Source organism: Chiloscyllium plagiosum, chromosome 35 (assembly GCF_004010195.1).
Source record: "Chiloscyllium plagiosum isolate BGI_BamShark_2017 chromosome 35, ASM401019v2, whole genome shotgun sequence".
Taxonomy (NCBI): Eukaryota; Metazoa; Chordata; class Chondrichthyes; order Orectolobiformes; family Hemiscylliidae; genus Chiloscyllium; species Chiloscyllium plagiosum.
Window position 1 is genome coordinate 10,440,074 of NC_057744.1, and position 24,528 is coordinate 10,464,601.

Consider the following 24,528-nt stretch of genomic DNA (forward strand, 5'->3'; position numbering starts at 1 on the left):
GGTTGCCTTCCTGGATTTTTCATACTTTTGAAGTGCTTTCCAGATAAAGCACTTTTTGAAAAAAATTATCAGTTATAATATAGGAAGCAACCAACTTGCACATAGCAAGGTCCCAGTGGAGCATCATGATGCAATTAGATAATCTGTTTTGTTGAAAATAGGCTGTATGCTCAATATTGAGTGACCTGATCAGTTTTGCAGAAGGCCTAATCTGAGGTTTTTAAACAAAAGGATGGTAATGAATTGAAATGTACTCTGATGCTTTACCAGCATAAATCACTGACTCTCGAGGCCTTCTATATCATTACCATCAGTTTACAGAGGCTGTGTTCCATATTTTAAAAAAAGCTCTAATTTCTTTATTCTTCCCTTACACTCCTGACACCTACTGCTATACATTTTCCTATGTGTTAATTGCCCCATCATACCTTGCCATGGTGCACGTCCTTCATGTGTCACATAGCTGCAGAATCAAAATATTTGACAGTGAACTTACCGTAGTAGAGTCTAATTCTGACCTTTCTCAAAATCCACAATTGGTATTTGATTGGCCTTGCATGACAGTGGTGTGGATTTCCTGGTTCCTCCTCAATCCAGTGGCATAAAGATTTACGAGTGGTGTACTAACAATTACTCAAAAGGTAGAAACTAACATCCCCCTATGCGCCGATAGTGGGAGCATGGGGATTCCAACCGGGGTTAACAGATGCCACTCTTAAACTCTGGAGATCCAGGGGTATCTCATGTTTTGGGGACCTATTTAAAGAGGGGGTCTTGATGTCTTTTGAACAGCTGCGTCAGAAATACGGATTACCTTATGGAGAACTCTTTCTATACTTCCAAATTCGAGACTATATACAGAAGAAGACTACGTTATTCGATAGTCTTTATAAATCAGATAGAGAATGTAGAGTGCTACGACCAATGTGGGTATCTTCCGTCAGTACTATTTATCATTTACTACATGAAGTATCGGGAGATATGGACAATCTGCTTAAAACATGGGATCAGGATTTGGGACTAGAAATCTCTATAGAAACATGGAATGACATTTGGGGAAAATGCTAGAAGAATTACTATCTGTTACAGAACTCACGCTATCCAACTGAAGATACTTCATAGGGCCCATATAGCACCGGATCGATTGGCAAAATTTAAGGCAGGAGCATCTCCAATGTGTCCCAAATGCAAAATAGAGGTGGGCACTCTTGTACATTGCCTATGGACCTGTCATAAGATCCGTAGATATTGGACTAAAGTAGCAAGTACCCTGACAGAAATTCTAGGAACGGAAATTAAAGTGGACCCTGAATCTCTCCTTTTGGGCTTTTCGAACTTTCCCTCCCTGGACCTGTAGGGGAAGAGACTATTTTCTATTCTCTCTTTCTGTACAAGGAAAAATATTTTGGTAAACTGGGTGGCTGAGGGTCCCCCTGGATTTTCAAATTGGCACAGATGAATTATGGAATGTATTCCCCTTGACTTCCTTGCAACTATGGTGCACCAAAAGACCGAATTATTTTATAAAATATGGCAGCCCTTCTTGAATTACATAAATACAGATATTTCGGCTATCCTAACAAGGGCTTTTATTTAATTGAGATTACGAACCTGGTTGGTCTGGGGCCCCTTAGGAGAGGAATCCTGCACGTATACGGGTTTTGTTACATTTGATGTTAACACGTTCCGAGCATGTATCTCACTACTCAATTTCTAAGTTATCTGTTGTTTTTTTTTGTTTTTTTTTCTCTCTCTCTTATTTGAATAATGTAAGAGACTTAAATATACACTCTGGTTAGTTGTAGGTTAGATTAGTAGTTAGTTGAGTTTTGTTTTTTTTTCTTTCTCGGTATTTTTTCTTTTGTTAAATTTTGGCTATTGTATATTTAAGATTTAATTGTATATCAATGTTTGTACTTGAAAGTTTTGTTTATTTTTGTAAACTTGTAAAAATGTTAAATTTCTAATAAAAATATCTATTAAAAAAAGGTAGAAACTTCTGGTTGGTATTGCTCAAGTACATGTCACTTTCATGGCCTGAACTATTGGAACAAAAACACAAACTACTAATTACAAGAATGTTCTATAGTCTGTGCATAAGCACAAAAATCTATCATGTTTTTTCTACTGCAGAAAGTTTATTTGGTCTGAAATAGTTGTAATGATCAGATAATTGAATTAGTCAATATGTAATGAGACTCATAAAAGGTAATTTTGGTCACTGTAGAACATGATTCAAGCACATTCAAAATGGTTTGATTTTCTGATTTAACGTCATGGCACATTGGGAACACTCAATTTTTTGAAATTAAACCATTAAAACTATTTACCTTTCACATTAATTAACAAAGCACTAGCATTTGAAGTGTTAGAAATTAATTATTCTAAAATTAATCATCTTTTTTGGGGTTCAAGTTTTAGTTTACATATTCAGGCATCTAGTTCTTGCCCTGTGATATCCTGCTGTACTGGCTTCAGAAAGTTGTTTATGTAGTTTCAAATGCCAATATCTACTGTGCTAAAATAAAACATCAATACAATTATTATTCAATAGGTTAGCATTTTGGGCAAATTATTGGCCAAGTGAAATAAAACTGATTTTGGATTATACATTTATTCTAACCAAGTGTAATTATTGCAAAGTGTGAAAACAAATATTAAACCCTATTTATTCTAAACGTAGAACATTTCCGAACCCTGACATGGCAATCTATATACCTAAGTTTCCATAACATTGTACGGCATTCCGTGGAGGTAAGTTCTGAACAAGTTCCCCAGGCTTCATTGGTGATTACAGCATGCATTTTTATTACATGAATGGAAGTCCTTGTATGCTGATAAAATAACGCATGAACTTAAAAGGTTTTTGTTTTTTGCCTTTCATTATCTATATACCTCATTTTCTTTCGCTCTTGATTTCTGTGAATTTGCTCAAGAATTCATGTGAAACAGAGCTTTCTTTAACAATAATATAAAACAAAGAACTGTAGATGCTGGAGATCTGAAACAAAAACAAATTGCTGGTAAAACTCAGCAGGTCTGGCAGCATCTTTGGGGAGAAATCTTTGAGGAGAAAGTGAGGTCTGCAGATGCTGGAGATCAGAGCTGAAAATGTGTTGCTGGAGAAGGGCTTATGCCCGAAACGTCGATTCTCCTGTTCCCTGGATGCTGCCTGACCTGCTGCGCTTTTCCAGCAACACATTTTCAGCTCTTTGGGGAGAAAGCAGAGTTAACATAAGCTCAATGACTCTTCAGAATAATTCCTAATTAGCTAATGTTTTCTTTGTTTTGGTGAAAGAAAAATAAATCAAGGTCATGCAATTCACTAACTTTTCTTTGCTCTTCAGCCTCCCTTGGAAAGTCTTGCTACTGTGGAAGAGACTGTCGTACGTGATAAGGCTGTTGATTCACTGCGAGCAATTTCCCATGAACATTCTCCTACAGACCTAGAAGTCCACTTTGTGCCTCTGGTCAAACGTTTGGCTTGCGGTGACTGGTTCACATCAAGGACTTCAGCTTGTGGTCTGTTCAGTGTCTGTTACCCTCGGGTATCCAGTTCTGTGAAAATGGAACTGCGCCAGTGAGTATGACTTGGCTTGAGTATAGTAGAAGTTTTGACAGATTATACATTAAAGGTCAGTCAGAAGTTTCTGACTTTTATGGTGACAGAACTTTGCTTTGTTGAAGAGTTGTAAAGGTTTCTAACTTTGCTGCATGAGTTTAACAGAGGCTAGGAGAGATGTGTATTTTTATCAGGGGAAGTAGACAGAATATCTTTGAGTTGTAATACGTACCATATCTAAAGGAAGACTTGTTTAACTATACCTGCTTTATGTCTTTAGTAGGTTGTTTTGGAGAGAGGAAAAGATGAAAGACACTAAGTGTTTCCTTTTAAACTGATTCTCCAATCTCGTCGACTTAAAGCTGTGGGAATCTGGTTGATTTGTACAGAAAACTACATAGGGATGTCAGTTTTTAAAATCTCAATTGAATAGCTACTACTTGATAAGAGTGGGGTACAAAATTTCACTTGCTAATAAGCTAGTTTATTTAGAAATGTTTATTTTCACAGAGGAGTCGGCTGTTTGGTCCAGCATATCTGCAGCTTCTTTGAGATAATCCAAAAGCAATTCCCTGCCCTGCTTGTTCCTATAAACCTTTTTTTTTAAACCATTCAAATGAATTGTGTGTTAGTGTGTTGTGCCAAATAGTGCCTCCATCCCTCCCCCTCCATTGATTGTATCTCGCCATGTGGTGTTCAGAGTTCAGCGGCTTTAGATTTCTAATTGGAATACTGATTAATATATTGTAAATGCACATTCGTTTCCATAACAAGAATGTATTACGTGGGAACCATACAAATTTTTGCATTTCTCTGGTAAATATTCGTTGAAGCAATATATTTTTTCTCATGCCATATTATAATTTGTTTTTTTGGCAAATTCTAAAGCAAAGGATTCTGAGGATGTTCAAGTATGACAAAATAACAATCTTGTGATGTTTGGCTCTACTTGGAAAGATCTATGAAGCATATTGATGTTTCTAACGTTTAGGCCAGAGATTGCACTTAGAAATTTAATATAAAAGAACTATCAGTCTTGGTTTACATTAATATTTTATCTGCAGACATTTCCGTAGTCTCTGCTCTGATGATACGCCAATGGTTCGAAGAGCTGCTGCTTCAAAGCTGGGTGAATTTGCAAAAGTTCTTGAGTTGGAATTTTTAAAAAATGACATTATACCCCTCTTCACTTCTCTGGCTTCTGATGAGCAGGTAAGTGGTTAAAGTGCAGCTTACCTTTTGTCCCAGTTCATCTCTGGGGCAATTATGATTGGAAATTTCTGCATAAGATAATCTTAGTATTCATTCATCTTTAAGAGTCATATGCCTGATTTTCTCTCCTTTCCCTCCATTCCTAAATACCATATTATGTTTTCACTTCTTTAATTTTGGGAGAGGAGATTTTTCCATTAGATATTGTGATTATCCCTCTTGCATCTATCTTGCTAAAACTGCTGCAACCCTGTTTTTCAAATTACTTCTGTATCCAATTACTTGAATCAACAAGAGCTCTAATTTATTCCACATGTGATGACGTGGTCTCCATCAAATATTTCTCCTATTTCACATAGATGCTATAATGGGGAACAGATGATTCTTTTAGGAAGCCAATTCAGTCAACTCACTGAAGCAACTGCACAATCTACACACATATGTATAACTTGTTCTTTACTGTGGGTGATTAGAGAATGGGTTCAATGTGTCGAATGTACATGATTGAAGAGCAGAAATGGTTTATAATTGATTGAATTGAGAGTTATTATTGACAAAACATGAAACATAGGAACAGGAGTAGGCATTGTCAGCCCCTTGAGCCTCTTCCATTATTCAGTGAAATCATGGCTGATCTGTGGCTTAACTCCATATAGCAGCTTTTGGCCACTATCCTTTAACACCTTGCTTCACAAAAAATTCTCTCTTCCAAAATTAACAACTGATTCTGGTCTATGGGCTTTTTTATTCCTGCTTACAGAACTTTTACTTCCTTTTGCCCCACACTTCTTTTTTTTGTATCAACATTTTACTAATATAAGTTCCCCTGTCCACATTGATAATTTAAAACTACCCATGTAAACCTAAGTTAAAATTGCACCATCCTGTTACTTCTAATGCAGAATGCCTACAGTTCATGAGCTGTTGTCCTCATGGTGAGAACCAGAGAGAAGCTCAACACTCCAAAGGCTACAGCATCTACTCCCAGTTGTGGTTGATCAATAAATTATATAAAATGTAGTTCAAGTATTAGACATAATTTGTAATGCATCACCATCATGACAAGTGTTCTGGGAATTGTGCAGTAATTTTAGAGACCATTGGTTAAACCTTGATTCTTCAGGCAATGTATACCAAGTTCAAATTCCTTTATACATAATCTTTTACTTGTGTAAAGAACTCTGAGTAAGTAGTCTACAGTTTACTCAGCTACCAAATGGATACTTGCACTAATGGAAAGTCAGAAAAATATCTGTATCAATGTCTAGTCCCTGTCCTGACAGGGCATTAAAAAGGAAGATGACCTTCCTTCCTTCCTTCGCCTTGGTTTTTACTTGAGATAGATGTGAAATCTTTTTGGAGATACTAACTTTACTGTTTGTGGGTTCCAGTTGCCATATAGATCAGAAACATCTGCTAATGTAAAGGAGCCCACATTGTGAGTAATGGTACAGTAGACTAAATCAAAACAAGTACAGGTAAAACACTGCTTTACCTGGAAGCTATGTTTGGGACCTTGGACAGCAAGTACAGAGGAGGTAAAAGGGCAAACCTTCTGCGATTGCATGCAAAGGTACCTTGGGGTGAGTGTAAGTGAGAGAAAGTGAGGGCTGCAGATGCTGGAGATCAGAGCTGAAAATGTGTTGCTGGAAAAGCGCAGCAGGTCAGGCAGCATCCAAGGAACAGGAGAATCGACGTTTCTGGCATAAGCCCTTCTTCAGGAAAGTGAGAGGAGGTGATGGAGGAATTGATCACCCTGATTAGAAGCAGTGGTCCTTGTGAAGTGCTGATAGTGAAGGAAAAATTGTATTTGGTGGTATCCTGCTGGAGATGTAGGATGATCCTTTGAATGTGGAGTCAAATGTGATGAAAAATGGTGGACTAAGGGAACCCAGTTGTTCTGGAAGGGAGGGTAAAGTATGAGGTCAAAAGTGCGGCACACAGGTTGATCACAGTTGTGAAGGAATCCTCAGTTAAGGAAAGTTGAGTGCCTCACATCAGAGGCAGCCTAATGGAAGGTGGCATCATCGAAACAGATGTGATGGAGAAACTAGGGGAATAGAACGGAGTCCTTGCAGAAAGCAGGATGAGGGAAAGTGTATTTGAAGTACACTTGGTAAGTTTGTTATGGATATTGGTGGACAGCCTATTCCCAGAAATGGAAGCAGTGAAGTCCAGGAATGAAGAGTTAGATAGACCAGATGAATTTGTAAGAGGAAATTGGAAACAACTGAATTTTTCCAATTCCAATGAGAGCAGGAAGCAGCATTGATGTTAGCACCAAAGACCCACTCCCTTCATGTAACCCATAAAAAGACAGGTATAAATGCAGGTACCTATGGCTACGACTTTGACTTGGAGAAAGTGAGGGGTATAGCCTATAGTTTCCTGTTTTCTGCCTGCCTTGCCTTGACTAGGGAGGCTATATTTGGTGTTTTCCGATGCAATCTTTCCTGAACCTCGTAAATTTTAGAAAGTTAGCACCAATGCATTTACATCATTAGGAACCTCTTTTAAAAGACTAGAATTAAGTCCATCTGGACCTGGAGAGTTGTCAGCCTGCAGCTCCAACATTTTGCTTAGCACCATTTCCCTGTAATTTCACCCTTCCAAATCCTGATTTACAACTACTTAATTTTTTTTTGTAACCCCTATGGTGAAGGCAGAAATGAAATATTTGTTCACTACTTCAACCATTTCCTTGTCTACTATTAACTTCCCATCCTCACTTTCGAGGATCAACATTATTATTTTCTCACTTCCTTTTTAAACATTTGCCATTATGATCCCAGCTGATATTATAGGATGAGTCAGATATTAGACTGAAATTTAGTTTGATGGATCATACTTTGTTTTCTTTTGTGGTAGTAACAAGGCGATCTCTCACTGAAGCATAAGCATGCAAAATTGCAGATTTGAATTTGACAACAAAACAGGTCTATTTTGCGCAAGAGGTGACAATATATTAAAATAAACCAAACTATTTACATAACACACAAACATTTAGAAACACATATATGATACAATCCCATTAATTCCCCCCCCCCCCCCCCCCCTCCCCCCCAAAAAACACTCCTTTACTATATCCAGGAGAGAATCTTCCTTGTTAACATATCTGGAGGATGAGTAATGTCATCAGCCAGTAGCAGTGATTGACTTGCTCCAGTGTGTCTCTTTTATTGAAGCATAAAGAAATATCTCACATTGAGAAAAATATACTGAAAGCATCTAGCAGTATGATTCTCGTCAGTGTTCAAAAAAGATGTTTCATGTTTGTCCTGGGCAATCTGTACTTCACACGGTCAGTATATATATTTTGTTTTTAATTGAGAATGATTGTTCTTTTTATTTGATAGGATTCAGTGAGGTTGTTGGCAGTAGAGGCTTGTGTGAGCATTGCCCAACTACTACCACAGGAAGATCTGGAAGCCCTGGTGATGCCTACACTACGGCAAGCAGTAGAGGACAAATCATGGCGTGTTCGTTATATGGTGGCAGACAAATTTTCTGAAGTATGTATTCAATCCATTAAGATACTAATTGCTTAAATCACAAAGTTGCAAGGCTAAAGATACAAATCCAAAGTAAAATTGAGCCTTGTTTAATGTTTATTTTTCTCGTGCAGATCAACTCTTTTATTCTGTCAGAAGTAATGAAAGCATAATATTCCCCACCAGTGAGAAAGCATTGGATTTAAGGTTGTGTAGATTAGTTTGAAATGCTTGTAGACTAACCTCAGTTCCCAAAGAAGACACCAACAAATGTTTGATGCCTTCTCAGAGAGGACGTGGGAAACAAGCTGATCACATTTTAAGTTATGCCAAGCATGTGGGCTTTCAGTTATGAATAGAGACTCTGAATCTGATGATGTTTTCCTTTGAGCAAAGAACTTTGAGTCATAGAGATGGACAGCATGGAAACACACCCTTTGGTCCAACTCGTCCATGCTGACCAGATTTTCAAAATTAATTTAGTCCCATTTGCCAGCATTTGGCCCATGTCCTGCTAAACCCTTCCTATTCATATAACCATCCAGATGCCTTTTAAATGATGTATTTGTACTAACCTCCACACTTTCTCTGGCAGCTCATTCCATATATGCTCCACTGTCTATGTGAAAAGGTTGCTCCTTAGATCCCTTTTATATCTTTTAAATCTTTCCACTTTCACTTTAAACCTATGCTCTCTAGTTTTGGGCTTTGCTACCCAAGGAAAAAGACGTTGGCTATTCACCCTATCCATGCCCCTCATGATTTGATAAACGTCCAAAAGGTCACCCCTCCACCTCTGACGCTCCAGGGAAAATAGCCCCAGCCTATTCAGTGTCTCTCTATAGCTCAAACTCTCCAACTCTGACAGCGTTCTTGTAAATTATTTTATGAACCCTTTCAAGTTTCACAGCATTGTTCCTGTAGGAGGGAGACTAGAACTGAACACCGTATTCCAAAAGTGTGGCCAATGTCCTAAACAGCCACAAGCTGACATCCCAACTCTTATACAATACACTGTCCAATAAAAGCAAGCATACTAGATGCCTCAATCACTTTCAAGGAAATATGAGCCTGCACTTCAAGGTTGCTTTGTTTGGCAGCACTCTCCAGGACCTTACCATTAAATGTATAAGTACTGCTCTGATTTACCTTACCAGAATGCAACACCTCACTTTTATCTAAATTAAACGCCATCTGCCGCTCCTCAGCCCAGGTGATCAAGTTTTTACTCTGAGGCAACCTTCTTGGCTGTCTATTGTATCACTAAGTTTGGTGTCATCTGCAAGTTTACTAATCATACCCTCTATTTTCAAATCCAAATCATTTATATAAATGTCAAAAAGCAGTGGACTCTAATTGAAGATTTAACAGAAATGTTTAAAAATTATGAAAGGTTTTGATGAAAGTAAGGGCGGGGATAAACTGTTTCTCATGGCATGAGGGCCAGAAACTGGGGGCAGATTTACATAATTGTTTTTTTAAAAAAAAAAGAGAAACTCTTTTTAACCATCAAGTTATCTGAAGTCCAGTGTCCACAGTGGGAAGGGTGAAAACAAACTCCACGGTAGCATGCAAATGAGAATTGAATATGCAGTGGAATTGGAAACATTAACAGAGAAAACAATGCAAATATGCTTAATCCAAAGATGTGCAGGTTGGGTTGGTTGGCAATGCTAACTTGCCCCAGAAATAGGTTAGCCATAGGAAATGCAGGGTTACAGGGACACGTCTGGGTGGGATGCTCTTTGCGGGGTTGAGGATCCCGTGGGCCAAATGACCTGTTTCCATACTGTCGGGATTCTATGATCTAATCAGATTGCTCTTTCAAGGAGTCAATGGGCTGAGTGGCCAGCTTCTGGGCTATAATGATTGTGATTATACTGAGCACAGCAATACTCGATCTTTGATTACAATATGGACTGGCCTGTATAGAGCAAACCAAAACCTTTATTTTGATAAATAATGTAACGGCCTCTAGTGTATTTGGGTCATATGGCAAATAGTTTTTTTTAATTAGGTTGTTTCACTTCCTAAATATTACTAGTGTTTAGAGAATTGGTACCAGTGCATTATTGGAAAGAAAATAGTATTTTACAGTATAATTTATGATTATTGAACCAAGTTTTCTCCTATCATCTGTAATTAAAGATGATTTTACTCCAGTGTTAACGTAACTCAAAATACCCTGCCCACGAACAACTTTCTTGTGAAACAAGGTGAGCTAACTTCTTTTTGATGTTGAAATTGAATATGGAATATTCCATTGTATATTACTGAAAATCCTGGTGACTTTGTTTATGCTCTTGTATGTAGATCATTGATGATTAATTTCTCCATCTTCCTTCTCTTTCAATCGTTCTATTCTCTTTGCCTCCTAGCTTCAGAAAGCAGTGGGCCCTGAAATTACAGAAAATGACCTGGTCCCAGCTTTCCAGAACCTGCTGAAAGATTGTGAGGCTGAGGTCCGTGCAGCTGGAGCCAACAAAGTTAAAGGTGGGTTTGAAATGTTCTCATTGCTCCTCCTCTTCCCCAGGTTCACTGTATTCCAAGTTGTACTGAAGAAGTGAGAAGTATCTGAAGGGCTTTCAGCTGGTTTAAACTGTTCTGTGGAGGTTTACAAGGATGATCAGTAGAGTTCAGAGGAGGCAGATATTCTGGTGAATAAAAAGAGAAAATACTAGAGAAACACAGCAGATCTGGCAGCATCTGTGGCAAGAGAAACAGAATGAATGTTTTGAGTTTGATGTGACTCTGCTTTGAAGAAGAATCAAAGTAGATTGTCTCAGCTTTTAATTCATTGCCTTGATGTGGTAAAATTGGCTGCTTCCCTTCATTACATCATTGGCACACTTCAATAAAAGTGGCAGCAAAACACTTTGGAGCATACTTCATGCATTGAAGGCACTATATATATATTCTAAAGTTAGCTGTTTACAAAACTTTTTATATTTACACTAACCAAATCTCACTGGGAAATCACTATTTATACAATTCCTTGATTGAATTTCTCATAGTTAAGTAAGAAACTACTTGCCGTTACAGCTCCTCGGACAGTTGCACTTTTGTCATTAGAAGATTTACAAAGTTCTGTTTGCCAAGTTTCAGGACTTGTAATATTTGCATTTGTCTAGTTTGAGGGGTGTATTTCACATGAATTTGGAAGTCTTGAGAGGATTGGGATTTGAATCTGACTGGTTTTGTCTTTACAAGACATTTAACATGACAACATAAGTATGCATTTTGGAATTCTGCAGTAGAATAAAAAAAAGTCTGGAAAAGCTCAACATTATTTCTTCCATGAAATGTAAGCCTCATTGTTAAGGCTGGTATTTATTGGTCTTTCCTATTTGCCCTTCAGAAGATTGTGTTGGAGGCATACTTCTGAATGACTGTTTTTCATGTCCCAACTATTGTAGATACACCCACAATGTTGTTAGGGTGGAAGTTCCAGGATTTTGATTCCATGACTGAAGGAATGGCAGTATAGTTCTAATTCAGGTTGGTGAGAGACTTGAGAGGATCTTGTTTGTGGAAATATTACCTTGCACCACCTCCCTTTTTCATTCTAAGTGATATGGGTAGGGGTTTAGAAGGTGCTATCGTAGAATCCCTACAGTGTGGAAGCAGGCTGTTCAGCCCATCAAGTCCACACCGCCCCTCTGAAGAGCATCCCATTCAGACTCACTATCCCGTATCCCTCCATTTCCCGGGGCTAATCGACCTAACCTGTACATCCCTGGACAGTATGGGCAATTTAGTATGGCCAACCCACCTAACCTGCACACCTTCGGACTGAGGGAGGAAACCGGAATGGCTGGAAGAAACCCATGTAGACGTGGCAAAAGACACTTGACTAGTTACTGTTGTGTGTTTTGTAGAGAGTACATAACTGCTGCATTCTGCTTTAGTGATGGATGGTGTGAATGTTTATGGTAGTGGGTGGCATGTTGGTCAAGTGGACTGCTTTGCCTTGGATGGTTTCATACTCTTGGAACGTTCTTGGAGCTGCACTTATACATACGTTATAACCCATAATGCATCATATTCCTACTCATATCTTCAATATGGACAAGCTTTGGGGAATTGGGAGAATGGTTACTTATAGAATTCCCAGACACAGATCTGCTTTTGTGAGCCAAAGTATTTAATTGGCTGGTCAATTTAAGTTTTGGTCACTGGCAATCCCCATCATAAAATTCAGTGATGGTAATGTTATTGAGCATAAAGGGATATCGGTTATTCTCTGTTTAGAAATGATTGTTACCCCTCATGTATGGTATGAGTATTACTTGCCACTTATCAGTGCAAAATGGAATATTGTCAGCTGTTGTTTAATAGACACAGACTGCTTCATTATTTGTGGAGTTGAAAATTGTACTGAAAATAGCAAATATTAATGAACCTCCCCATTTTTTGATGTGTTGGAGAAAAGGCTATTGATGAAGTAGCTGAAGTTAGTTGGGCCTAGGATTCCACCCTGAGGAACACCTGTCATGATATCTTTGCATTGGGATGATTAACCTCCCAAGAACCACAACCATCTCTTCCTTCATGCTCGTTATGATAGCAATCAATGGGAAAATTTCAGTAATGATCATTGCCTTGAAGTTGAGAGCAGTACTACTTACCTCCTGTGTAGACCAATGTTGTAGTGAAGTTAGGAGCTGACTACCATGGCTGTGAGCAGGTTGTCATCAAGAAGGTGCCTCTTCGTAGCATTGTTGACATCATTCGTAAAGCAACGCAAGGTAAGGGTAGACTGGTGGGATTGAAGTTAGCCCGATTGGTTTTGTCTTTGCTTATTTTGGGCATGATATAGCTGGACAATCTTTCTTGTTGTCGGGTCAGTGCTATAGTTGCAATGTGGCATTTGGCTAGGGACGCAGAAAGTTATCACATTCCAGTACCTTCAACCACTGACTCTAGATGATTGAAAATACTTCCATCTTGCCTTTTGCTGTATGGTGAGAGACGCATTTGGTGTCCTTTCATTTGAAGATATTTAATATCTGGACTTGTCAGCTCGTAGTTGCTGATTGACTGGCTTTGTGCTTCATCATTTTCTGTTTCTTTTTCAGATTTCCAGCATAATTATGGTTTGTTTTAATCAGAAATTCCGAGCTCTGTGCTACACTTCTGTTTTGTTTGTTACTTGTCTGTGTTCCATTTTAGGAAGACAGTTTTAAATGTCCTTTTCATGCAACTACATTATGGAACATGGTTTTAAAAGTTTTCAAAAACGAATTGAACAGACTCAAATGAAGAAAATGGAAGCTTTGATTCTTCTGTGATTGTTTTCCCACTGAATTTTATTTTATATGTGCAATCTGCCTTTAATTGTGTAGGTTGAGATTAGGTACATAAATTAGATTTGCTCTTTTGAATTGTCTAATTGTCAATCACACTTCTGAGATGGCCACCGCCTTGCTATGAATTAGTGTGGAAATGAAGCTGATTCTGATAAACATCATTGAATCAGCCATCTGGCGTACCGCCATAAATCAAATGTTTCAAATAATGTTGATGTTCCTGCCAATATATTTTGCCAGTCGTCCTGAGTGATGCAGCTGGTACTGTACTCTCCATTGATGCCAAATCACAACTTGAATCAATTTGCATTCTTTGCACCCGCTACAGCTTTGCCAAGGGTAAACAGAGGGAGTTTGGCAATTTGCTCCCGCCTTTAACTGTTCAATGTTTAAACTACAAATGCTAGCTTTGTCAAACTATTAAAATTTCCGTTTAATATCTTAGCTAAGAATTTGCAAATTTCCTTTTTGCTATCTTCCGCGCAAGATGTTTCCAACAGTTTTAAAGTTTGATCTAGATAATTACACATCTTAAGTTGTCTGCTGAACGTTGTTCTTGATCCTTTTAAAAGGGTAATTTTTAAGCTCTGCCTTTTTTCAATGTGAGAATTGTGCTTTAATGATATTTTATCTTGCATTGCAGATTTTTGTGAAAACCTGCCAGCAGATTGCAGAGAGACTGTCATAATGAACCACATCTTGCCATATGTAAAGGTAATATTTTCTCAAGTTCCTGGCTGATTATGTAGCGAAGAATTTATGTTGAAGCTGACTGGAGTCAACTCCAGAAAAAACAAAATTTCTTTCTCTTGGTGTTGAATGCGATGGAAAGCAGCTATTAAATGTAAAGTAGTGCCTTTACATAGTCATTCATTACTGTTTCTGTACTTTCTTTTCTTTACTTTCTCCGGATCAAGTATGAAGTGAGAATCTGGCTTTTTTTTTGGTTTGGGGATGGGCTGAAGAAGGAACAGACCAGGGTGGATGGTTAAGTTTGGGTACAAGTTTGAGTTTCAGAGTAAGGGATTATAGAATTTCCAGTCCGAGCATATTATGAGATAAAGTAGCAGTCTTGGGGCAGGACTTTCTCATGCATTGCAGGATGCCAGTGTACCATCCCAGTTTTCAAATCACATGGATGTTCTGAACCTGAAATTGCCAGGAATGAGACTAGTGTGACAACCTCCCTGAAGGTGGCCTTTAGTTGATTGGCTTTGTGCCCACTGTCCCATTCAGAATTGCAGGCAGGCTTCTGAAAAATCAAATGCGCGATTTTGGCCTAGTCATTTGATAGGATTGTTGACACAAATAAGGAAGAGAAGTCATGACCACATGACTGACTTTTGTGGACAAAAACTGCACACCTAGCACAAGGTTTTTAACATGCATTCACAGATAAATGAAGTTGCTTTTGCACTTAAATTTCTTCTCATCTGTTTAAATTTCTTTCCTCAAAAAACTCACTTTGAAGTTATTGGTATTGGCCCATGTTCCAGTAGATTGGCGTGGCATCAATCCTTAAGAGCAGTCTTGAAAGGCCACTATCATTGTTCTTCCATATGCCACCTTTAAGATATTAGATTATTCAGAGCACCTGAAGCTAGAGACTTTCAGTTCTGTTGCTTGTGAACAATAGAAAATCTTGGCATGATTTCAGATGTTAATCAGAGAAAGCAATTAAATTAAAATGTTAACAAATGAGAATATAATTGCTAATCTTCATTTCTTTCTGCATTTTAAACCGGTGTATTTTCTTATCAGTAAGTAATCCACCCACCTCTAATTGTGTGTTTGTGTAATACTTGTCCTCACTACAGTTCCCACATGATTGTATGATCTGCTATTTTTCATTGTTAGGGAGATCTATCAGAATACACATAATGTGCATTGAAATATATTGTGCCAGTTAATGATGCCTGTTTCAATATTTCTAAAATTGGAGACTCAGAGAACCTTCAGACCAGATTTTGATTTGCACTTTGATAGAATTCTCAGTTATATTAAGGACTTGCACTCCTTTATCATGCTTCGTTACTATACTTGAATGCTGTAGGCTATAACACGAGAGATTTCATTTTTGGTTTGGTTTGTGGATCTCCTAACTAATCAAGGATAAGAGAATAATTCCTCAGATCCTCATGATTTCGGGCTGAGACACCAGAGGCTGTAACTTCTGAAGTGCAGTGTTTTACATATTGCAACTGTTTTAACCATAAAAGCGAATGATTTCTGCATCATTGTTTCACCTAGTAAAATTAAATTGACTTAGCACAACCATCTAATTTTGAAAGTTAATCAGTTGTGTTTCAATCAGGTTTTGGTTTCAAAGTTTGATTACAAATGGAAAATTGCCATTCTTTTGAATAGAGCTGGATACTTTACTGACTAATTCAGTTACATTTGTTTTAATTTTTGGAATTTAATATTTTGGCGTTCATGTATATGTGCAAAAATAATTTACTTACCACTCACTCCGGCGATAAACACAAAGTTTGCTTTTGACCAACAGGACAAATTGCTGGTCATATGCAGCCTGTGACCCATTTGACTAGGATTTTGTTTTTGATTATATGATTTCTTTTTCAGGAGCTTGTGTCTGATACTAACCAACATGTGAAGTCAGCTTTGGCCTCAGTAATTATGGGCCTCTCCACCATCTTGGGCAAGGACAGCACAGTTGAACACTTGCTTCCACTGTTTCTAGCTCAACTCAAAGATGAGGTAATTATCACATTGTGTGCAACAAAGCCACTTGACCTATTTTGGATTAAAACTGATTTGATTACAGATAAACTAAAGTCATTGCATCAGTACACTAAGCTTTCATAGTTGACTACTTTATGCACATGATTGGTGAACTTAATTTTGTGTATTCAAAAGCATTCTTAAAGTGAAAATGAAAGGTGACAGTCTTTTACTGCAGAAAAATTATAGAGAAGTAAACCACTTGAATGACTTGTAGTCGTACATCTAGATGATAAAACCTCTCCGGAAAGTCTTGGTATTTTTTGCCCAACTGAAGATGATGAGGATTACCTACTTATTTGAAGATGATTGATAATATAAACTGTCACAATGTAATGTAAAAATAGCCTCTAATGTACTGTGTTGGTTAGTGTTGTCCAGATTACAATTACTGTGTTGGATTTGTGGATAGAAGTGGATAGCAATCTGGATCCACCTAAATGCCATCTTGTTGAGGAATACACACAGATTTGGCATTTGTTAAGCAATAATACTAATTGATTGTAACTGTGCCCTGTGTAACATTTCAGAATTTTCTAATTTATGCTGAATGAATTTGAAGGGCAGCTACAGTTATTAATGGATTCTTTCTAGTTGTACTGTTACAAGCTTCTGGTCAATTATTGTTGGATGCCTGCCCCCTTGTTTTGCCCCACACATGGCAGTGGTGCTCTTTAAACTGTGTTGAGCCAGTTATCTCCTTCCCTCCCTCGCGTGCATGCAATCCGTTTTACAGAGCTTTGCAAGATTGTGGAAACTTGTGTATTGCTAAATGATGTGTGAGGTCTTTTTTATATAAAAAAACTATTCTAAAATGCAATGTATCTTCTTAAACCTTGACTTGCACTGAGTTTTTACAAAATCATGCTGCCCCAAGTGGTTGCAAATCAATTTAGTTTTATGAAGAATCTTTCAAATTGCTTTCTTTCCATGTTGCAAAGTATTTAATGGATCTTTGCACATCACATATTCAGTGTTCTTGTTAATTCAACATTATAATGAATAAGCTTTGATCTTTCAGGAACAATATACTGAAAGTCCACATTTGAACCTTTAGATGATTGTCTATTCACATTTATTTAAATTAGTTGCAAAGAATAACTCAAAATGGCTTAATTTGAGCTGCAAGATAAAACAGAACAGACCAGCACAGAAACCGGCTCTTCGGCCCACCATGCCTGTGATGACCATGATGCATTCTAAACTAATCCTATCTGCCTGCATGTGGTCCATATCCCTCTACTCCTGGCTTCATTTTGTTTTGTCTAAATGCTTCTTAAGCATTGCTTTTGTATCTGCTTCCACCACCTCCCCATGTGTGTTATGGGCAAGACTGTGCTTGCATATTTCCTTTTAAACCTTTGCCGTAAGCCTGTGTCCCCTAGTAGTTGACATTTCCATCCTGGGGAAAAGACTCTGACTATCAATCCTATCCTTTCTTCTCATAATTTTATATACTTCGATCAGGTCACCCCTCTGCCTTTGAACCTTTCAACAAAAGAATCCACATTTGTCCAACCTCTCCTTATTAGCAGCTACATTCCAATTCAGGCAGCATCCTGATAATCCATGTTTTTCACCCTCTCCAAATCCTCCCACATCGTTCATATAGTCTGTCAACCAGAACAGTGCACAATACTCTAAATGCTGGCTAACTAAAGTCTTCTACAACTGCGATATGACTTGTTAACTTTATACTCAATGCTGTCACTGGTCAAGGCAAGCATGCTGTATGCTGCCTTTACCAATATATCCACTTGCGTTGCCACTTTCAGGGAACTATTGATTTGCACCCCAAGATCCCTCTATATCAACATGGTTAAGGATCCTGCCATTTCCTGTATACTTTCCTCTTGGATTTGACTTCCCAAGTTGCATCACCTCACATTTATCAGGATTAAACTCCATTTGCCATTCCTCCACCCAACTTTACAACTGGTCTATATCCTGTTGTATCCTTTGTTAACGTTCCTCACTATCCACAACTCCTCCAATATTTGTCTTGCTGCAAACATACTGATCAGGTCACATCCAAATAATATATTACAAAGAAAAGGTCCTCGTGAAACACCACTGGTCACAGACCTTCAGTCAGGAAAAGCACCCCACCACAATTACTGTTTGTCTTCTGTGCCCAAGCTAATTGGTAAAAGATTTGATTTTGACACTTCATGATAAATTGTAAAATGCATTATTATTTCATATCTATCAGGTTTTTGTTTCGCTGGCATAGCTTGTGGTAGAGCCTACTCAGGAAAAGACAGATCTGGATTTGGTGATGGGTAATGAGGCAGATTTGAATACAGAGCTGAAGGTGAAGGAACTCCTAGATGACAGTCACCACAATATAATAGAAATCAGTCTGCAGTTTGAGAGGGAGAAGCTGGAATCAACTGTAATGGTGTTACAGTTGAGTAAAGATAACGACAAAGGCATGAGGGGATGGCTAAAGCTGATTGGAAGTTTAACAGGGAAGATGATGGAGCAGCAAAGGCGGTTTCTGGGTGTAAGCTCAGCAAAAATCCCAAGGAAAACTAAACATCCTGAGAGGAGGTCAAGGCTTTTGTGACTGCTGAGGCAAGACAGGAATAGCACAAAAGAAAAGAAACATTAAGAATTGGGAGCAAGGATGTAGTGGCCATCATGAAGGAGAAGGTGCTGGGGAAGGTCTGAAAGTGAATAAATCGCCTGGACCAGATGGACCAAGCCCTAAATTTCTGAAGGAGGTAGCTGAGGAGACTGTGCAGGCATTGGTGGTGATCTTTAAGGAATCACTGGAGTCAGAAGATTGCAGAAGACTGGAAAATGGATCATTTAACATCCCTGTTTAAGAAGGAAGGGAGGCAGAAGACAGGAAATTATAGGCTGGTAGCCTGATCTTTGTTGGTAAGATTTTAGAGTCCATTATTAAGGATGAGATTGTGGACCATTTGGAATTGCATGGTAAGATAGGGCTGAGTCAGCATGGCTTCAGCAAGGAGAGGTCATGATTGATAAATCTATTAGAATTCTTTGAGTAAATCATGAGCTAGTTAGACAGGAGAGCCAGTGGATGTCATCTATTTGGATTTCCAGAAAGCCTTTTAACAAATCGCTGCTCTGGACTATGCTAAATAAGATAAGGCCCATAATGTTAGGGGCAAGATACTGGCATGGATAGAGGATTGGCTGACTGCCTGAAGACAGTGTGGGGATAAAGGAGATTTTTTCATGATGGCAGTTGGACAGTTTTATATAAGGTCACTTTTGGGACCACAACTATTCAAGTTATACATGAATAGTTTGGACAAAGGAACTGAGGGCATTGTTGCTAAGTTTGCAGATGACACAAAGATAACCCGAGAGATAGTGTTGAGGAAGCAATTAGGCTGCAGAAGGATTTGGACAGACTAGGGAGGGGGCAGAAAAGAGGAATGCACATTACAACGTGGGAAAATGAGGTTTCGCACTTTGGTAGGAAGAATAGAGGCATAGACTATATTTCCTAAATGGGGAAAGGCTTTGCAAATCTAATACAAGTTTTTATGACCCATTCAGTGCAGCAGAGATTTACTGTTGATTTTTGAACCAGACTGCAAACCATTCTGTTTTATGAGTTTTATCAGTAAAGCGCTGCATCAGTAAGTGTAAGTCAGAACATTTAACTTTAAACAAAGTATTAATTTCAAGAATTTGTTTTGAGAGCAGCTGTCTACTTCGGCTGTAGGTATATATTTTTCCTCAAGGAATCATTGTATTTGAATGTTTAGATAACTCTTGGAGGAGAAACAATAGGAAAAGTTTAACAATTCATCCATTTCAAATTGTCTTCTATCTTCATTCTCTATAATTAGCAGCTTTGAGATGAGAACTGTTAAACTTGCTCAGATTATCATTTATACTAAAATATATCTGTCTAACGTCTCTAGTGTCCTGAAGTTCGTTTGAATATCATCTCCAATCTGGACTGTGTGAATGAAGTAATAGGAATTCGCCAGCTATCTCAATCCCTTCTGCCAGCCATTGTGGAGTTAGCTGAAGATGCCAAGTGGAGGGTACGCCTGGCCATAATAGAGTACATGCCTCTGCTTGCAGGACAGTTGGTATGTAGTTTTTTTCAAAATGCTTTTGTAACCTGTTAACAGTTGTTTGAAATGCATTCCCATGATAGAATGTGTGTTCTAGAAATATTTCCCTAACTGAATTCTCAAAAGGATGCATTCATCTACATTTGATATGGTGTAATTTGGTGAAAGGTCTGAGTTTATACGTGATTGTGCAACCTTGATCCCTCTGATCCAAAAAGAGACCTGGTAATAGATGTATATTCGTGCAGTGCACCAACCCACTTGATCTGCATGTGGAACTCCCTGATCTTAGTTGGGATGCCAGTACTGTACTAAAATTGATCTTGGGCTTAGAAGGATCCTGCTTCTAATTATTGCGCTTGAGAGACCTCTCATTTTTATTTTGTTTAATGGTGCAGGCCATAGTCAAATAGCCTGTCATTACACTTTACCTCCACACTGAAGCATTGGAGGCTTATTGTTCCAGTGGTTTTCAGTGGCATATGTGCTTTTTTATATAGAGCTATGTTATTCTAAAGTCAGCAGGTGACATTTCAATCATTTTCTTAAAGTAAAACTTAAGGAAACTCAAAGCTTGATTTCACTTGCTAATTACCCTTCTCCATTTTTTCTGCTCTTTCTTCATTTAAAAAGGTAATAATTGGAGTGCAGGTTCATTGTTCCTTGAAAGTGGAGTCTCAGGTAGATGGGATAGTGAAAAGGGCATTTGGTATGCTTGCCATTATTGATCAGTGCATTGAGTAAAGGAGTTGAGAGGTCATGTTGCGGCTGTACAGGACATTGGTGAGGCCACTATTCGAGTACTCTGTGCAATTCTGATCTCTCTGCTATAGGAAGGATGTTGTGAAACTTGAGAGGGTTCAGAAAAGATTTGCAAATAGGTTGCCAGGGTTGGAGGGTTTGAGCTATAGGGAGAGGCTGAGTAGATTGGGGCTATTTTCCCTGGAGCATCGGAGGCTGAGGGGTGACCTTGTAGAGCTTAAGAAAATCATGAGGGGCATGGATAGGGTGAATAGATAAGGTCTTTTCCCTGGGGTGGGGAAATCCAAAACCAGAGGGGATAGGTTTAAGGTAAGAAGAGCAAGGTGTAAAAGGGACCTGAGGGGCAACTTTTTCATGCACAGGGTGGTGCGTATATAGAATGAACTGCCAGAGGGAGTGGTGGAGACTAGTACAATTACAACATTTAACAGGCATCTGGATGGGTATATGAATGAGAAGGGTTAAGAGATATGGGCCAAATGGTGGCAAATGGGAGTAGATTTATTTAGGATATCAGATTGGCATGGACAAATCTCAGATGCGCTGAACTTGAATTGCTTATGCATCATTTGATCTTAGTCATTTTCAGAAAGACAGGATTTGTTGTGAAACGAACTGGACAACCATATATGTCATGTGTTCAATTAATTGGTCTGATTGTGAGGTTAACTGTAATTACTGCAGCTTTGTGAAGTTTCAAAACCTTCGGTGCAGGGTATTGCAATAATTTCTCATTGTGATGGACCAATTTGAAGTTAAATCGCAGTATTACTAATGCATAGAAATTAGGGAAGATGCTGGTTTTCAGTAACTGCAAAACATTATCCTACCTCAGATAGTTTTGGACTTGAAGCGCTAGCTTGCTCTCTGTCCACAGATGCTGTGTGACCCACTGTGATTTCCAGCAATTTTTGTTTTCAGTACAGATTCCAGCATCGAATCTCATTTGCTCCTGTCACCTCTGAATGTTTGTTTTTTGGTCCAGGATGATTTTTGCTGTTACTTGTTTGCAATGTTACCATCTGGTTTGGAGCTCTAACACCATGTCATCTTCGCAGTGGAACCCTATCCTTTGCGAACATTACGATTTACATTGATCTCCAGCTGGAGTTGCCCACATGCTGTGATTGATGTTGAGGTCTTTCACATCTCATAACAGCATCTTAAATCTGAGCACTGGGCACGCTACATATCTTTTGGTATAAACTGCCTCCCTATATAGCATATCCCAGGGAAGGTGGCAGTTTGCCACATTGTGCACAGCCCCATGTTATAGCCAATCAACAGATAAGACTACAAAATATAATTGTGTCCTCCTGTAGCCATCTTACGACTCCACCTGGAATAGTAGGTAAAATTTATTCATCCAGTTATAATTTAGGTCATGTCTCAGTGAGTCTGTTTTTTATAGTCAACTGAAGATGCAAATACCTAAGCAGACTTTTGGGAATTTTTGTATATCATACCAAACCGCAAGGTGTAATCTCTGCAGCCTGAGGAAATAATCAAGAATAGCTAAGATTTTAAGTAGCTGCCTGTTGTCATTCAAAGGTGGTGTAATAGTAAGATAGTGAACTGGATAAAACTTCCTATTCGTCATGCAATGCTTTATAGTTCATTATCACAACTGTTCAGTATTAACATTTTAACAAAACATCTTGACAATGGTGGAATGCTGTGGCCTACTACAGTTAGTGCACACAGATCATGCACGAGTGAGACTATAGCTGCACGGATACCATAGGAGATTTTAATTGGATTCCATATAAAAATAATGTAATTGTAAATTTGTGCAGCTACACGCTGTGGAAAAGTCCTAGACTGTCCAATGTGATTTTAAACTCACTCGCAAGATATGAAACTGTTTTAAAATTAGTTGGGTAAAAGTTTAAAAAAAATGAGAAATTGAATATCATGTAACAATATGATACTATGATACAGAGATATGGGACTTGTACATCCTGCAGTGCAGCAAAATAACTCAGTAGTAGTTTAAGATAAAGTCAAGAAATTAAAAACATCTCTTAGAGGCTAGGTATGATGGTACAGTGGTGATAATATTCTTGGATTCATTCGATCTGGATGTTCTCAATGATATAGATTGGATTACTTACAGTGTGGAAACAGGCCCTTCGGCCCAACGAGTCCACACCCACCCGCCGAAGCGCAACCCACCCATACCACATGTACTCCTTTTTACCTAACACTACGGGCAATTTAGCATGGCCAATTCACCTGACCTGCACATCTTTGGACTGTGGGAGGAAACCGGAGCACCCGGAGGAAACCCACACAGACACGGGGAGAATATGCAGTTACTGCAATAATTACTATGCAGTTGCAAGGCAGCAGTTGTTGTAGCTTAATGGGTTTGCATTATTGCAGAAGATATTTAAATGATTGTACATTGTGTGAAAACTAAGCAACACGTTTCCTGAGGAAGAGCAGAGAGCTATTTTAGTTTACAAAGGCATATTTGCTTTCCCTTTGGATGAAAGTCTTGCATACTATTTCGGTGCTAACAACTTATTCAAGAGTATTCAAAATAATTTGATATACCCTAAGCAACTGTAATGACACAGTTGAGTATATTTTGTGTAATCCCTGCTGCATTGTTATGCAGAATTCAATGGAATAATTTTACCTCCCATATTTTGAATGTAGACCAGCCACCAGTGCCCTGAGATTAGTTGTTGTGTGGGCATATATTATGAATACTTTACCAGAACTTCGTTAATCTATGCTGAATATGTTTGAAAAACACGTGAAGCATGTTAATTATTTTGCTTAGCACTGAAGAGATGCACTATGCTTCAAGAGCTTCAAAGTGATATTTTTTATTGGTTTCTTCATTGACATGTTTTTTTTTTAAAACTTTTTAGGGTGTTGAGTTTTTTGATGAGAAGTTGAACTCCTTATGCATGACATGGCTGGTGGATCATGGTGAGTATTAGCTCAATTGAGGCCTGTTGATACTTGATTGCGATTAAACAAAGGGGGAGGTTTTTAATATACATATGGTTGAAGCCATTCAAGAGGTATTAGATTATTTTCTGAAAAGGAAGCGTTTTCAAGCTAATGGAGTGATAATGGGGGTACGGTACTTGATAAATATTTCATTCAAAGAGATAGTGTAGACCAACAATTCTGATTGAGTAGAAATAAGGATTATATTTTCTGTGAGGGAACAATCTAACTGTTACTGACTGAAGTGTTGGCCTCCTTGGAGAAATGAACTGTTGCACTGTTATGATTGTAACCAGAAACACTTGTATAGTTTACAATTTTCCAAGTTTAAATTTATTATTTAACTTTGACTTTTGGCTGCAAGTTTGAAGATTTTTGACTTCTGTATATGACTTATGAACTATTATATTTTT

At 38.3% G+C, this 24,528-nt stretch overlaps 1 protein-coding gene across 2 annotated transcripts in view; it reads left to right on the forward strand.

Annotated features, from left to right (window-relative positions):
• Window positions 1–24,528, forward strand: part of ppp2r1ba (protein phosphatase 2, regulatory subunit A, beta a) — a 59,012-nt gene that overhangs the window by 20,001 nt on the left and 14,483 nt on the right. For both annotated transcript variants that reach the window (XM_043676646.1, XM_043676647.1), the window contains exons 4-11: window positions 3,348–3,580; window positions 4,627–4,774; window positions 8,131–8,286; window positions 10,644–10,758; window positions 14,218–14,288; window positions 16,161–16,295; window positions 20,228–20,401; window positions 24,031–24,091. In XM_043676646.1, coding sequence (XP_043532581.1) covers window positions 3,348–3,580; window positions 4,627–4,774; window positions 8,131–8,286; window positions 10,644–10,758; window positions 14,218–14,288; window positions 16,161–16,295; window positions 20,228–20,401; window positions 24,031–24,091 — 1,093 coding nt within the window. The remainder of the gene's footprint in view (window positions 1–3,347; window positions 3,581–4,626; window positions 4,775–8,130; window positions 8,287–10,643; window positions 10,759–14,217; window positions 14,289–16,160; window positions 16,296–20,227; window positions 20,402–24,030; window positions 24,092–24,528) is intronic.